This window comes from Ostrinia nubilalis, chromosome 3, assembly GCF_963855985.1.
Source record: "Ostrinia nubilalis chromosome 3, ilOstNubi1.1, whole genome shotgun sequence".
Classification (NCBI taxonomy): domain Eukaryota; kingdom Metazoa; phylum Arthropoda; class Insecta; order Lepidoptera; family Crambidae; genus Ostrinia; species Ostrinia nubilalis.
In genome coordinates, this window is record NC_087090.1 from 9,060,638 (window position 1) to 9,077,134 (window position 16,497).

At 34.5% G+C, this 16,497-nt stretch overlaps 1 protein-coding gene across 1 annotated transcript in view; it reads right to left on the reverse strand.

Annotated features, from left to right (window-relative positions):
- Positions 1–13,331, reverse strand: part of LOC135087862 (trissin receptor) — a 59,181-nt gene extending 45,850 nt beyond the window's left edge. Inside the window, exon 1 of the mRNA XM_063982695.1 lies at positions 13,062–13,331. Coding sequence (XP_063838765.1) covers positions 13,062–13,278 — 217 coding nt within the window. The 5' untranslated portion in view covers positions 13,279–13,331. The remainder of the gene's footprint in view (positions 1–13,061) is intronic.
- Between the last annotated feature and the right edge of the window lie 3,166 nt (positions 13,332–16,497).

The following is a 16,497-nucleotide window of genomic DNA, read 5'->3' on the forward strand; positions in this document are numbered from 1 at the left end:
CTTGACTTAATTCAGTTTAATTAAAAGTCTGATTGACTGGACTTACTTCTAACTGGTAAGCGATTTCCACGCTTATTGCAGACAGCGTTTACTAAATAGATACGTATTGCATACATAAAACATTAAGCTCGTTTTTAGTGGCGTGTATAAGCTGCAACGTCATTCCCGTGTTCAGCCAGCGTGACAACGTGCGACGTGAATTACCGCGGTATCACGCAGCGCAGTATCGATTGTGGTACAGACGACACATAAAGGTACACATTGTGGTACCATATGCAGCATAATAATACCATTTTACAGCAAAATGTTTAGTCTGTTAGCTACTGTACATTCACTGCTATTTTTTTATATTAATTACAGCGGTTTAACAATTACTTCGTTAACGCAAAGTTACTTAAAATTAAGGTATATTTGTAACCCATTTTCTGGGAATTATCCTTGCTAATGGATCTGTCACTCCTAATGTAGGATTAATTTCTTAGCAGGTAAACAATAAGATTAAATGTATGTATGTTTATACAGTGTGTCCGGGCTTGTAGTGATCAAACTTTAAGGGCGTAATCTATGGACAATTTTATCGATGAAAATACTTCAAATTTGGGGCTTGACCCATTTCTCGCAAAATTACGAGGATTTAAGTTTTTAATTTTTAGTTTTCACCTCTTCCTTCAAAAACAAGTGAAAGCGTGGGTAGCTTAACACTAATAAGCAAAAATTTTATATCATGCGATAGCCAATAAAATTATCTATTAACAGAAGTAGAAAACAGATACAAGTGTCATACATTTTATGGGAGTAAGAATGGATTTAATTAGAACAAAACATGACTTTTTTTACTTCTTTTTCAGTTATTTTCCAAGAAACACCATGTCGTTAAGGTATGTTTTATTTGCATTGTATTATTAGTATTTGAGCTATTCTACAAAACGAATGTAAATTTATTAGTCTACGTCTATTAGTTCCGACGTAATTGTTGAATAAAGATACCCCTTCCCAGCGGTTTCCATAGCGCACGCGACATGCGAAAATGCACTGCCTGAAAGAATCACACAACCTATTCCGATTACTATGGAAACCGCTGGGAAGGGGTATCTTTGTTCAACAATTACGTCAAAACTAATAGACGTAGACTAATAAATTTACATTCGTTTTGTAGAATAGCTCAAATACTAATATTACAATGCAAATAAAATATACCTTAACGACCTGGTTTTTCTTGTGTTGGAAAATAACTGAAAAAGAAGTGAAAAAAGTCATGTTTTTTTCTAATTAAATCCATTCTTACTCCCTTAAAATGTATGAAACTTGTATCTGTTTTCTACTTCTGCTAATAGATAATTTTATTGGCTATCGCATGATATAAAATTTTTGCTTATTAGTGTTAAGCTACCCACGCTTTCACTTGTTTTTGACGGAAGAGGTGAAAACTAAAAATTAAAAACTTAAATCCTCGTAATTTTGCGAGAAATGGGTCAAGCCCCAAATTTGAAGTATTTTCATCGATAAAATTGTCCATAGATTACGCCCTTAAAGTTTGATCACTACAAGCCCGGACACACTGTATATGTAATATGTATGTTTGCCGTGCCCTACAGGGCCCATAATGTTCTAATTTTAAGTACATAATGGATGCAATAAAATATTGAGTATTGAGTATTGAGTATCTACCTAATCATCAGTAAGGGTCCGATATAGCATTAAGTATGGGTATTTTACGAAATAAATTTATAGGTAGGTACCTACTATCTATCCACGCAGACATCATTTGATTAAACGATTAATATAAATCTTTATTATTAGTACTTCTCAGTAGATACCATTGATTACGATCAATTAAATTAATTTGCGATCCTCAATTTTAGGAGTAAGTTACTATATCTCAAAGCACCTTTTCTACGGTATTTTCGTAACAACCTATTATTACAATTCTATTTACATTTTGCCTTTGGTGTTCTAAAATTATAATTAAGAATCAAACGAACTTACCTGTGATGTTTGATATCTAATTATACGAGTGTCTTGACCGAAGATGATTACGTTTTACATGCAGCAGTACCTGGGATGATGCCGTCCTTATCACACTTTTAGAGAATATTTATTTAAAAATATGAGTTTTAAATATAATAAAGTACGTGTTTTGACTCCTCAGCACCGTAGTACATTCCGCGGTCCGCCATATTTCTTGTCATTATTTTAGAGCAAATTTTTTCGATCGGTTAAGGGTAATTATTCTCGGGTGAGGTGGGACTGTAATCATCTTCGGTCAAGACACTCGTATAATTAGATATCAAACATCACAGGTAAGTTCGTTTGATTCTTAATTATACTTCGTATCTCTCCCGAAGATGATTACGTTTTACATGCAGATGTTTAGAGCATCGAAAAAATTACAACCGTAGAAACTATTAACTTGTTCAAGGTATTTTAGTAAATAAACAAAACATTGTTTACTTTCGTAATAATTAATGATGGTTTTGAAACGAACAGTTAACAAAATCACAATCACACAAAAAGTTAAATTAAGTAAGTTTCTAGTCTAATATTTAAGAAATGCCTACTTGACAAGATTCGGTCCACCAGCTTGCAAGCCTTACGAATGACTTACAAATTTTAAATTATTATTAATAAATTAACGCCAGCCCGGTGGACGCAGACGTAGCCCGTATGGCGGGTATTATGAGCGCTATAAAAATCGATATTATCAAATTTGAAGTTCCACTGAGTTACCACTTTTTAAGTGGTTTTTGGTAACTGACAAAAAGATTATCATCTTTGCGTATACCAATAGTCCTGTCAATGTAAGATTTAAGTGTTGAGGCTGGGCATAGTACAAGGTTGTCCATAATGTACGGTAATATATAGGTACAATAATAAATGGTTGATAAAATTAATCGAGTCCGGTTTTAATGTTTTCATCAATTTCATCTACCTACTTTAATTTATATTTAGTCTGGACACAATAAAATATTATTAGTAATATTATTAGATAAACTCGGAGTATTCATTATCTGTGCAGAAACCAGAACTAGAAGAGGTATACACTTAACTGTAATTTTTTTCAGGGAAATGATAATTTAATACCAAGTAGTGTCATATTTAGGCGGTCTGAGGCGAAACACGCTTTTGAGAAAACGTTTAATACAGTCATTAGTAGTAATATCCTGATATAACAGTATAGATAAAGTCAAACGGTAACCATTGAGAGTACTGTACTGTAACTAACACGAATAATTTAATTTGTCCGTTGAGTATTCCAATAAATGAGCTGAATTGGAATTACAACCATGATTGTAGACCTGAAGTATATTGTATAATATTAGTATGTACTATGTGAGAAAGATGTCATTAACATATCCAGAGAATTAGTAGGTGCGCCTCGCCTCAACTGCGATTGCCTGATAAGTTGCCGACCATCAGGGTTAAATCCGCATGGAGAGGATGATCAACTCTGAAGGGCGAACACAACAGATTTTTGTTAGGTTCGAAACGTATGACTTTTGAAACGAGGAGCTTTGACCACAATAGGTACCACGGTAGTAGGTCAGAATGGTACTACTACTATGCCCTTAGCGCCATTCTTTTTTTTTTTTTTTTTTTTTTTTTTTTTTTTTTGTATAAAACTTTAGAAAGTTACATTAAATGTGAAAGTATCAATAACTTCGGAAATAGGGTCTAACTCCCAAGATGCATTCGTAGAACATTGGTGATTTTGAATAGTAAATGTACTTGCAAATAAGACGAATTCTGGAATACCAAAAGGTAATGTAATTTCTGTAAATGCGTAGTCTGCTAAATTCATAGTACGTGTCTATATTTGATTGACGAGATTCGAAATCTGTGACCGCGTTTTCACACCCAACCACACCAATTCCATAACTCTCGAACAGTATTATTTAAAGTGTGCTGTATACTACCCCTTTTTTATTTGGCAATAACCGTTGTATTGTCTATTCTTAATAAGTAGGTGAGATGCAAATGTTTCAAGATCATAGAGTGCAGCGAGCAATTCCAGGGTATTTAAATGTAAAAGTAACTGTAACTGGGACCAATTTCCGATGGCTGTTACACGATGCGCGATTGCGGTTGAGATTGACCAGTGGTTGAGGCATCGAAACAAATCATTTGATTGCAGGGTAGGTACATGATGTGCTGTGTCAATGTAATCTCTCCAGTCTCCACTATGCTAAATTATGTTTTAAATACTTGGCAGATGCATTATAATGTTTATTGTAGTTATTTGAGTAATTGAGTGCCAAGATGTTTTTCCCGGTAACTTCGTGCACATCCAGCCGTAATTTTAACGGCGGGGCACGCTGAGGTCAATAACCCCAAGAATGAAGCAAATTACTGGAATGATATTTTTCGTAGTTTTTAGCATTACTAGTGTCTTGCACTTTTGTTAAGTTAAATTAATTTCTATCGTATTAAATGTAAATTTTAGAAATGTAGGTAACATTATTATTTTGATTAGATAAAAAATCTTTTGTCCTCCTACCCTAGTTGCTCTTATAAATCTCCCGTTGTTTGAATATTATTCCAGCATTCTGACCGTTCCAATACACAAAAATTGGTAACAGGTATTGGTACAGATAGATGGCCGAGTGATTGCAAAAAGTGTAAAACTGCTTTTAATAATTTTGTAAATACAAAAGGCACCATGCGGATGTAAGACAAAAACGATCGATCACGAAGAAATTCAAACAACTGAATATTAAAGTGCTTGGAGTTCCATGACAAGCGAAGCCAAATTCATCCATTTTCAGCAATTGGTAATAAAAGATAGGAGTCTTTCAAATCTAAGGTTTTCACATAATAAAATGTATTGTTATATAATTAATTATGTAAAGTCAGTGGTAGTATTGCATTTTAAAATAGTTCATATTAATGAATTTATTTAATTCCTTTAAATTTAGAATAAATCTATGTCTACAATTTTGCTTTTGTACAGTTGTCGAATATACCTACTATTCCCCTCAGGTGTAGTATGTGACCTACATTGGGGTACTCCAACTTGGCATGGTTAAGTTTAAAATGGAATTTCATAACCCTGATCCAGGACAAAATAGTAGTATCATTTAATTTTGTTATGTTAGGTAAGCCATTTATTTTAGTAGTATTTAAGTCTACCAGTTACTAGCACCTTGGTGCCTATCTGCTGAATAAAATTATCATCTCCGATTCGGTTGATGATAGTTGGGTCTCGGGTTAACCAGAGAGGGCCCCGCGGCGCAGGCGGCGGCGGCGGAGCCGGCGGCTGCTGGGCTGGCCGGGGTTCACTCACTGCTCAGCGGCTGCCGCTCACAATGCCCCCCTTGCGTTTAAAGTCTGATGAGTTGTAGACGTGCTGGGCTGGTATTACTGAATTATATTAGTCATAGGTGATTTCGAGTGGTCTGATAAATCTGAACCAAACAAGAGATTCGTTTTGATAAATCTTTTATGATATCTCTTTTTTTTGCTTGCTAATGGAATTTGTGATAGCGTATCTTCTTGACAGTGATTCTCTAATGAGTGTCACAAAGTAACCGCCAGCATCGCTCAAGGTTTTTATAATTCCTTACGGAATATTATTCCATTTGTGACATAGCTAGGTCTTCAAATCATATTGAAGGCTCGGTGAAATCAGTTGCAATAAGGATGCGTACAGCAAACAGAAGCAGAATCAGATGTTCAGTTGTATTGCTGCCTTTGTTGAAGTAATTATTATGCGCAATTTTTAGCAAGTAAATAATATTTCATCAAGTCTTTTTTATTTGTAGGTAGGTAATCCATTAATCAATATTTTCCAACCTGTTGCTAGATCCTTGTGAAAGTCTTTGAAAGGCTTTGTCTTGAAAAATACCCGGTATTTTCGTCTGATGTAGGTAATTATTGTATGCTATTTTAGTAATAGTTCACAATAAAGATTTTTGTATTTGATAGGGTAACAAATTATAAATACCCCATGTATATTGTATATTATTATATTTATAATTATGTTATACTATTTTACGACGTGTTGATACGTCTACCCACGTTATATGATAATACGATAGGAAAATAATCAAAGCAAAATGCAATCAGTTTAAAAATGTCTTATCCACACACGATATATGCCGGGATAATTAATACGCTCAAAGGCAATAAAGCATCCACACACGATATACGTCGAGATGTTTATGTATTTTGTAAAACACGATTTTTGTACGTGTAGTTTAGTATCCACACACGATATACGCCGGGATAAGCAATAAATCATCCACACACGATTTACGTCGGGATGTTTATGTATTTTGTATAACACGATTTTTGTACGTGTAGTTTAGTATCCACACACGATATACGCCGGGATAAGCAATAAAGCATCCACCCACGATTTACGTCGGGATGTTTATGTATTTTGTATAACACGATTTTTGTACGTGTAGTTTAGTATCCACACACGATATACGCCGGGATAAGCAATAAATCATCCACACACGATTTACGTCGGGATGTTTATGTATTTTGTATAACACGATTTTTGTACGTGTAGTTTAGTATCCACACACGATTAAGTCGGGACACAAAGTATTACCACGGAAGGTAGTTGAAAATATATTCATTTTTAATACAAAAAATAGAAATTATTCACATTATTTCATAACAATTTCAAAATACACGATTCACAACTTACCAGAATGTTTTAAATATGTATGTATGTATGTATGTCTGCAAATCTGCAGTGACTGCACGATGGAGACAACGATGTTTTTTCTGGTTCATTATCATCAGATAAAACTATAATTTGTCGTTGTCTATGTACATACGAGGTTTCTTAACAAACTTTTCACCATATCACTATTATCACCATTACTTGATCGTTTCCTTTTACCCATTTTTACGCTAAGTTATTTTTATTGAAAAAGTACGTGTGAGTCGGACGAACACCAACACAAGTAATGACAAGAAATATGGCGGACCGCGGAATGTACTACGGTGCTGAGGAGTCAAAACACGTACTTTATTATATTTAAAACTCATATTTTTAAATAAATATTCTCTAAAAGTGTGATAAGGACGGCATCATCCCAGGTACTGCTGCATGTAAAACGTAATCATCTTCGGGAGAGATACGAAGTATAATTCCCATTTGTACAAAATCAATGTCTCCTTTTGCCGGATTAAAACTAACGAATGCGGACAGCTTAAGGTTATAATAAACTTTCTTGAATTCATACAATTTAGAATTGAATTTATTGCAATAGTTACCAATCAATAACGATCAAAAAAACCTTTACCCGGATAAAAGTTGGGAGCTTTTACCAATCCTGAAACAGGTCGGGTAATGATAAATGTAGGTACTACTTATCAAATCTCCAGCATAGCATAAAAATCCAAATAAAAATTATAACGATTCCCCACGGAATACGGGAATAGTGATTCGCGTCTAATCCAAATACAACGAGTGGAGCAAAAGGTACGTCAATATTTTACTGTCGGAAACGCCAACATTTATATTCATACTAACGGATTGGTCATAAAGGCAAGAAAGGTACAATGCGTGAATTGAATTCCTAAGCTAGAGTGTGACATACCTCGAAAATCTGTCTCAAAGTTTCAAGCAGAACTGTTAGGCTGCCTATTTATTTAAATATCCCCCGCTGCAATACCAACTACAGACAGAATTCATACTTTTTGCGATCGGCATATGAAGTGAACAAATTGGTTACCATTCCTGAACTCGATATGTTTAACTCGAAACCAAATCTCTTTAGGGACACATGACTAAATCTTGGTTCGACGGTTCATCAGCTGTTTAATGTAGGTATCTTAATTTAAAAATAACTCTCTCATGTAAGCGAATTGGCTTTTGTTGTTTAATTGTATTGCTAAACATATGCGAAAACATATAAATGGTGTATAGTTTCTTAAGCAGTGGTTATTTATCTGTTATTGTTTCACTGTATGTTTTCCGAACAAAATAAAATAAATAAATAAATAAATACCTAGGTCACGAAAAACATTTAAAGCACCGGTGCTTTAAATGTTTCCTTACCTAAATAATTATGTGTAATTTTAAACAATGATTACTAAAATACGAGTAGATTAATATTTTCTGCTTGTTGGTTATTTATTTAATGGGACAGTTTTACAATTTTCGGGAGCCGACCCCGAAAATAGAATATTGTAACAATGAGAGTTGCAAATGAATACGACATTTTCGTTGACAAACAAACGATTAAATAAGACGATTTTATTATGAACGTTAATAGACATAATTTATCAAGAGCTTTTTTCATATTGTTTGAGTTCTTTAGAAGTGTTTAAAGGTTACTTAAACAATCTATGAAATCTGTAAGTTAATGAACTTTCCTAAGTAATTATTATCAAAATTATAATTTGAAAGGAAATTTTTAATCGATTTTTTTATTTATGCTTGCGCTCGTGTCAGTTCACCCCTGTGGCTTTATGTCTCTAATACCTATGCTGATACCTACGTTTTCTATCTGGAAAAATATGTATTAGGATTGGCTGTTTTATGCCCTAAGGGAAGTAATCTAAAACACTAATATTTCTTCCAGAAAAAACGGTCGAACAGAGCAGTTAGAAAAGGTGTTTTGAAGCATAGAAAGAAAACGAAATATGGCGTGAGCGAGGACAAATAAAAGCATAAATTTATCTACGTGACTTGCACGGGCTGTTTGAATGAGATCGCTGAGAGGGTCTGACATGCATTTTTCAAACTTGTAACCCTACCTGCCCCTAAATTTAATAATATCCAGACGACTGCTAACCTTTTAACAAAAGTCTTTGTATTAAATTTAACAAGGCTTAATTGTGTCTCGTCGTACATTGAATTTATTTCTGAAAAGTTCTTATTGCAGTCGTATTCGAAATAAGGTATCTACGTATCATTACTCTCACTAGGCTTTAAAAATATCAGCATAATGGCTTTATTATAAAGACTGAAAGTAAAAGTGGGCCTTCGAAACTCATCAACATTTTAAGGTTATTAATTTTTTACTTGTGTTTTGCACAGTTAAGCTATTTCCGATAAAATGCGTCGAACTGATGGAAGTTGCCGGGCGGTGTCCGCGCTTGAGCTTTATTGGCGGCCATATGAGCTTCCTTACCAAACTCATTTCCTATCGATACTGTTTGATTTTACAAAGTTCTTACCAAATGACGTTACTGTCAATGATAAAGTACAAAATACAATGAGTGCCATATTATTTTACGAGCTAGTCTTGAAACTGCCAGACACACTCCAATAAAATATTTATTTGATTCTTAAGCTTTGATTATTTACCAATAAAATTCCAATCATCTATTATTATAATTTATTAAAGTGGTTTATCCAGTTATAGAATCGTTAAATCTTGCGACAAGCTTTTGTACAATGGCCAGCAAATCTCACTAGATTTAATGTAAATTCGCGCTTATCACAACTGCCTAGAATACCACAAACACAATGTACCGAGGCCGCAACTGTACCTTATAATTGAGAATGTCATCTCCTGATGTCGGTCAACTAAGTAAGTTTCGGCACAGGTTTCGGGTTCGTTCGAAACTCAGAAGAGGACCAAATCTCCTTTGTGTCCGAACTTCCGAAGTAATTACTCTCGTCTGATCGTTAAAAAGACGGCACCTAATCGATAAAATAATCCGGCTTTGCAAAATATAATATTAGGGATAATGCCCCGAGCTCTTCCTGAATGTTTGTTTTTTCATCTTAAAAATATTTTTGCCCTTCAACTTTTAAAGTAGGTACCTACACTTGTAAACTGTTCTTCTTTTCAGTTTCTTTTCCCGTAAACTGAACTGAAAAAGTACGAGTCTTAATTAAAATGAAGGAAATTGAACCATATTTGCGGCACGCTTTATTTTACAACATCACAACACTCAATAAACAGATAAGTGCTAGTAATAAGCTTGCTTGCACTTACAATATCTTTACCAAACTAAGAACAAGTAGGTAGGTACTGTATTAAATTATTTCATATTATGCATTTCCCATCGAACCTAGAACCATTGAGTCTTAAGCCCACTTTGCTTATCACGTTACCAAACCACGTAGGCGCCATACTGCAGAGGTTTACATTCTTTGCAAACTTCTTGCCACTAAGCAGTTTATCACCCTTGATTGTTAAAGTTTTATTAGCAACTCCGCTGTGAAAGCCCCTTGTGATTTTCCACGAGAACACACAATGTCATATTATACCCTTAAAACATTCCCGCCCGTCATCTGGAAAACTTTCGATGCAAATGTACCAGCTAAACGTAAGTTACTCACTCAGAAGCTCTCTTTGAACGTTAAATTACCTCTACGACACACAGTAACTGATAATAACATGACATATTCAATTCTATTCCAACCTACAAAGCCGTAAGTAGACACATACATATTTCAGTTTGGAATATATTTTTTGTTTTCGCATTTTTTGAGGATTTCTCGATATGCTGGATATACTCGTAATATAATAAAGCAAAGGATAGAAAATCGATTGGTATAGAGAATAGACCTTGTGTTAGCAAACAAAACATTATTTTCGACCCTATTGTCGGACGACCTGAAATATGGGGGAAAATCTTTATCAGAGTGAATCCTTTTCAAAGGTAAATAAATACGAGAATGATAATAAAATTATACGATTTTAAACGGTAGCTAATACGTTTCGAGGAACGGTTAAATATGTAGAGTATTTAATAATCTTACCGGGCTTCAATAATTTCAAAATTCCAAGAAAACGTGTGAAATATGTAACAATAAATCTTCCAACTTTCCGGGAACACATAAAGGAAGAGATTAAATTTCCCAATGGTATTTTTTTCGTTCAATTGAATTGGAATTGGCTATAAATATTTTACGTCGGAGTTCTGAATGTTATTGCCGTTAGTTGCCGAGCAGTTCAGCAGTTATGTAAATAAATGAGATGCAATTTTTTAAAAGTAAGCCTTAAATGTCCCATAGCGGATTTAAGTTTCTTCCAAATTGAATTGGAATATTTCACTTTGTGTTTCGGAGGGACACGTCACAGTCTTACATTATTTTTTTCGGAGATTATGGGGGCTACAGTCACTGTGAAACTGTCACCCTAACAATTCAGTCAGACCTATAAAAAACAAGGTGGTTAATCAAGACCGAATAAGACTGGTGCTCAGACCCTAGTCTGTTAAACTATTCTGTCAGTTAGGACGGCTTACTTTTTGAATTTTAGTAAACAAAAATAGTAGGTATTCATTTGAAAATTTCGACAAGGCTTATCGAATAAAATAAGCATCATGAAAAAGGCATGCTAACCTTAATTTGCTTCAGCTTTCACGCACCCTTATCGCTGTTTTCAAGGAACTATAAATGTTATATTTTAGTCAGCCGTGGTTCAGAACGGACTACTATGCCCAGAGGTCCCGGGTTCGATTCCCGGTCGGGCAGAAATTAAAATAATTTCTGTGACGGGTCTTGGTGTTACCACGTGTTACTATGTAGGTATGTATGTATTTAAAAAAGTACGTATGTAGCACAGATAATATAATACTAGCATTAGGCTAGATCACAAAGTAAACAAAGAGTTTACATACATTTCTCTTAGAACTAGTTGTTATTAGTACAAGTAATACTGAGTGACAGATTATGTTTGTGCGCTTTAACTTCTGTTAAAGTCCACGTTGACAAGCGGTGTTAAATTGCATTTGTGCCACAGGATTGTTCAAAGCGGCCATTAATTATCTCGGGAAATTATTACAGTCCCAAAGTAGCAGTTATACGAGGTAAAAGTTGTTCGAAGACTCACCAGACGTTTTCTTGTGGAGTGTAAGATTACAAAGTATACATAACTATTTCAAATTTGGTGCAAGACATATTTAGGCTGAGTTGAACCACCTAACTTTGACCGTAACTATGACGATAACCGGTGCTTTTTGTATGGAGTTTGACAGATTTTTGAGGTTTTACAAAGTTAAAGTATGATGGTGCAACCCAGCCTTAGTGTTGAAGTTATAAGTAAAATTACTGTATTCGCAATGTAGATAAAATTGCCGAAAGGGTTTTGATAATTTTATTATTTCAGCCTTAAAAGGCTTTTCTTGACTGATTTAAAAAACTATATTAGTTTTGGACAAAAATGCAAAAGTTGACAAAAAAACATCTACAAATATCTACTCGCTGGAAGACTTGGCAGAGGTTTGTACGATAAAATAGCTTCTAAGATACGCGGAAAAATCATAAAATTACGATGTATTTGCGTATGGTAGGTAAATAAATAGACAGGCCCGTAAAAGCTAAATTTAGGAATGAGCGGTACAATTTGTGCCACCATAATAATGAGAAAAATGTAAGGTAACACACAGCTAGCGAGGACAGCTAGTTTTACATATTTACCTACTTTAAAGAACTGAAAGTAGGTAGTAAAAATATGTAGTAGTATATTAATATTATCTTCACAAAACAAATTTCACACATTTTTGTACTCAAATTAATAATCCATTTTATAAAGTAGGACAGATTTGAGAATTTTTCCGACTATCTCAACTCGAGCAGTGCAGTCGCTTTAAAGTTTAAAGATTCAAGCGAGATGTAAAATAGTTTGTAACATTCTGGGAAAAGATAAATAAACAGAATTAAAACTTTAAGAGTAATAATTTAAAAAAAAGTTTTAATGGTACCACCTAAAAGATAAAAAGCGCATGTAATTTATGTTATTTAAAACTTTGGTGGTAAATGTAGGATACATTTTCACATTTTTCACGTCTCTACAATAACTATTTAACGATTTGCACTCTTCTTCTTGTCTTGTCGTGCGTGTCACCACAATAATGGCGTTTTTTATTTATTTTAACTCTAATTTATCTATATAAAAGGACGAAAAAGATCTTACTACATACGAAGGAACATCTTATTGATCAGTCTCGCATCCGTTGTCTCAGGCTCGGTTCAGTCTATCATAAAAACCTAACGTCCGCATCGTGCCCAATTTTGAAGATCGCATCCATTACGTCGATTAAGGACATGACGGACATAAAGGCGTCTGATCCAGACATGTCTTTTATTTTCTGTGGAAATCATACTTACAGAGAAGCAATAAAATAGTTGATTTACTTACCAAAAAAACAGCAGCAAAACACGAGCGTATAAAGAGTGATAAATATAGCTCTAATATCAGTTCTGTCGAAGATATATTCGTCATCGTTGAAGCTTTCGTGGGTGCCAGTGACATTGTTGACACTCGATACTTGATTCACGGACTCTGTTCTGTTGGCCGCGTCGAACTCGAGGTTTGGTCTAAAATTGGAAGCGATGAACAACTTCATAGCGTACATGTTTTCAACGGGCTAGTCTGGACATGTCGTAGTAATCATCTTCTGTGCTCTCCGATTCTGTAACAAGACAAAATATTTCATAAGTTAATCTGGTTATTTATTTGTTAAAGTAACGAAAACATCAAGACATTTTGACTTTTACACGATTAAACGAGGCGTAGCTTGCTCGTAGATTTCCCATGTGGTATAGAATTCACAAATAATTATATAGATTGATAGAACTTTCTGTTACTTATCAGAAAATGTCTGATAAAATAGGTAACAAGAAGTTGGTATTCTGGTATGCCTATGCTCACTCAAAATGATATTCCTAGGCTATGAACAAAAAAATAAGCATACGAAAGGAGTTTACTTTGAGTGGTTTCCAACACTTGGCTGACAAGCTTTTCAGCCCAAACCCTACCTTACACGTATTCTATTTTGAATGTTAAACCCCACGTCAGAGTTGAAATGAGTTGGGGCATAAAAGTTTCCTATAGCCTTTTTAGCAATTTGTTAAATGCTCGACAAAGTAAAGTTTTTCTGAGAGGCAAGATTTAACTATCAATTTACCCAATTTGATAAGTTTTTCAAAGAGTGAAACTGTAACGATATCTCCCCATTTTTTGCCCTATTTTAGCTTTGAAGCTTTGAAGAAAAAAGTTTTTAAATTTTCCAGCCAGGGTCACAGTTAATGAACAATCTAAAATTACAGCTCATTTATTATTCGAATTAATTCCCTAAACTGCGGAATCTGTCTTTTTTCGTTGAGTGGGGGCAGGTTTCAAATGAATCAATGATGTCAATGATTACATACTATATTCGTATCCTACTGTATACATATAACATTTATATGCTGCATAATAGGTACCTGTTTTGTAATAGGTATCTAACTACACTTAAGTATCAACAACGTTTCTTAAGTTAGGAGAAGTAAATAAACGTGAATTTGGAAATTAACATCTACGGGAATACTGAATTTGGAAATTCTCAGAATTCCTTGAACGGTGGCCCTTGTACTGTATTCAATGGGATAAAGTGTACCTATCTAAATGTTTTTGTTAGAAAATATCGATTTTCACCAAAGGTGCACAATGATTTGTATTCAAGGAAAATATGTTTACGCTAACTTCATTTTCACTGGAATAGACCGGATATCGAAATTGTGCGTCCTACGAGCAGGTACTTTATACGAGTTGTTTTGAAACACCGCAGGCTTATAACATCAGTTGTAACTCACGCGATAGATCAGTGTACTAATTTACAAGTCATATTTATCCTTGGAAGTTGGGTATAACGGTCAGCCATTACACATTGTCCTTTGCATCTAATATAATATCAAGTCTCATTAGTGCTGAACTGTACAGATGCCATCCTCAGTTCATGAAAACTCGTCGCTTTGATCCAAGTTCGAGATTCTGCAAGCTATTAAAGTTGCCAGCTGACGAGGAAACGCTTAGTTTTAAGCTGCAGGGCGTCAAGTAGCTTCACGCCTTCTGCTACTGTCCCATTAACGTCACAAGATTAAATTTACGATAGCTATTCTGCTTCCCATCCCGACTACCAAACTACGAAACTAGAATGCCTTTTTATAAGAAATATTAACAAGCAAAACTTTGTAGGATGTCCTAGATCGTAAGGATTTTTGCCATATTTAATATAAAGTAGGAACTGAAGTCTGTTTTTGGAAAAACCAAACATTTTAGCATTATTATGTTCCATGACGTTTTGTTTTAACTATTTTGATTTGGGCACTACTTATGCTGATCTACATATTAGCACAACTATGTAAGTGTTGCTTTTCACATAAATGTATTATTCTAATCAATTAACGTTAAACCAGTAAATGTTTAATGCCTGTTATGCAAATGTTTGCTCATTTTAAAATGATGAACACACAATGTTGTTTGCTAAGTAAATAATATATGCGACTGTAATACAGTAATATTCGGTATAATGGCTTAAACTCAGACCAGAAACAAGGCAGGAGTTTAAGTTACACCCTAAGGATTATAACTTGCTTAATCTTCCTGAGAAGCTTCTAATTCGAGTGTGTAATAAGTACCTACAAGATTTCCAAAGACAACGACCTTCATGATAAATTAAGGTAATGTTATATTAAAGATAATAAAAGACAAAGACCAATTCGGGAAAAGTTTTGGGTCAAGTTACTAACGAATTTTTTCATTCTGGAAACTTTCAGTGTTATTATAAATGAAAAAGAAAGAATCTTCCTCGTCTTTTTATTAACTTTCAGGGAAACATAAAAATATGGTCGTCTTCCAGAACATCATAAGAAAACTAATCTGGAAAAAAATGATTTTAAGTCGGACCTAACAAAATCTCGAACAGCGTCCACCGCGAAATTATCTTAGTGAATTTAATTTGGGTTCCGTATTCATCTTATGACGTCTCATCCCATTTCATTGCTCATCCTAAACCTATTACATTATTTTAGTTCTTCAACCTATTGAGGTGAATATTCCAAAAACAAGATAGCAAAACAACGTTTACTTCCAATTTTTTCAGAAACTCGACGTCATAGGATGAATACGGAATAACCCATATGACGCTGAAACAGTGTTCTAAATTACGCAATTAATTAGTTCGTTTCATAATTCAGAACTAATTGGAACATCGTGTTATATACATTTTCATTAAGCCATATTTCCCGCAACAACGATCAGCGTAATCACATCGATACGGCTAAAATTAGACTCAGTAACGATTAAACGACTATCCATATGCACCAATTACCGGTTATTGCATCTGAATGAAGCACCATGAACTGTCAAGGCTTGATGTATGGCTTCGATAACGATATATGAAACATTTATTAGGAAATTGTAATACTTATAGCATGAACGGAACACGATTATGTCTAGCTCTAAATACACTGGGCCGCAATAAAAAGAGTCGGTTAGATTAAAATCTTCAATATCTTCAAAAGTCCTAAGCCCTACCTGACTTAGCTTTATGATGTAACGACAAAATAAATTCAAGCTTTTTAGTTCTAGTTTTTCTAGTATGTTTTGTATCATAAAGCTTGACCAGGTACTTTTGGGCGGCGTGGGACGTCCACCCACAAGGTGGAACGACGACATCATAAAGGTAGCAGGAAGGCGCTGGAAGGAGGCCGCTACCAACTGGGCAACATGGAAAGCATTGGGTGAGGCCTATCAGCAGTGGACGTCCTATGGCTGAGATAATGATGATGAGGTACTTTTGAAGCTATAGAAG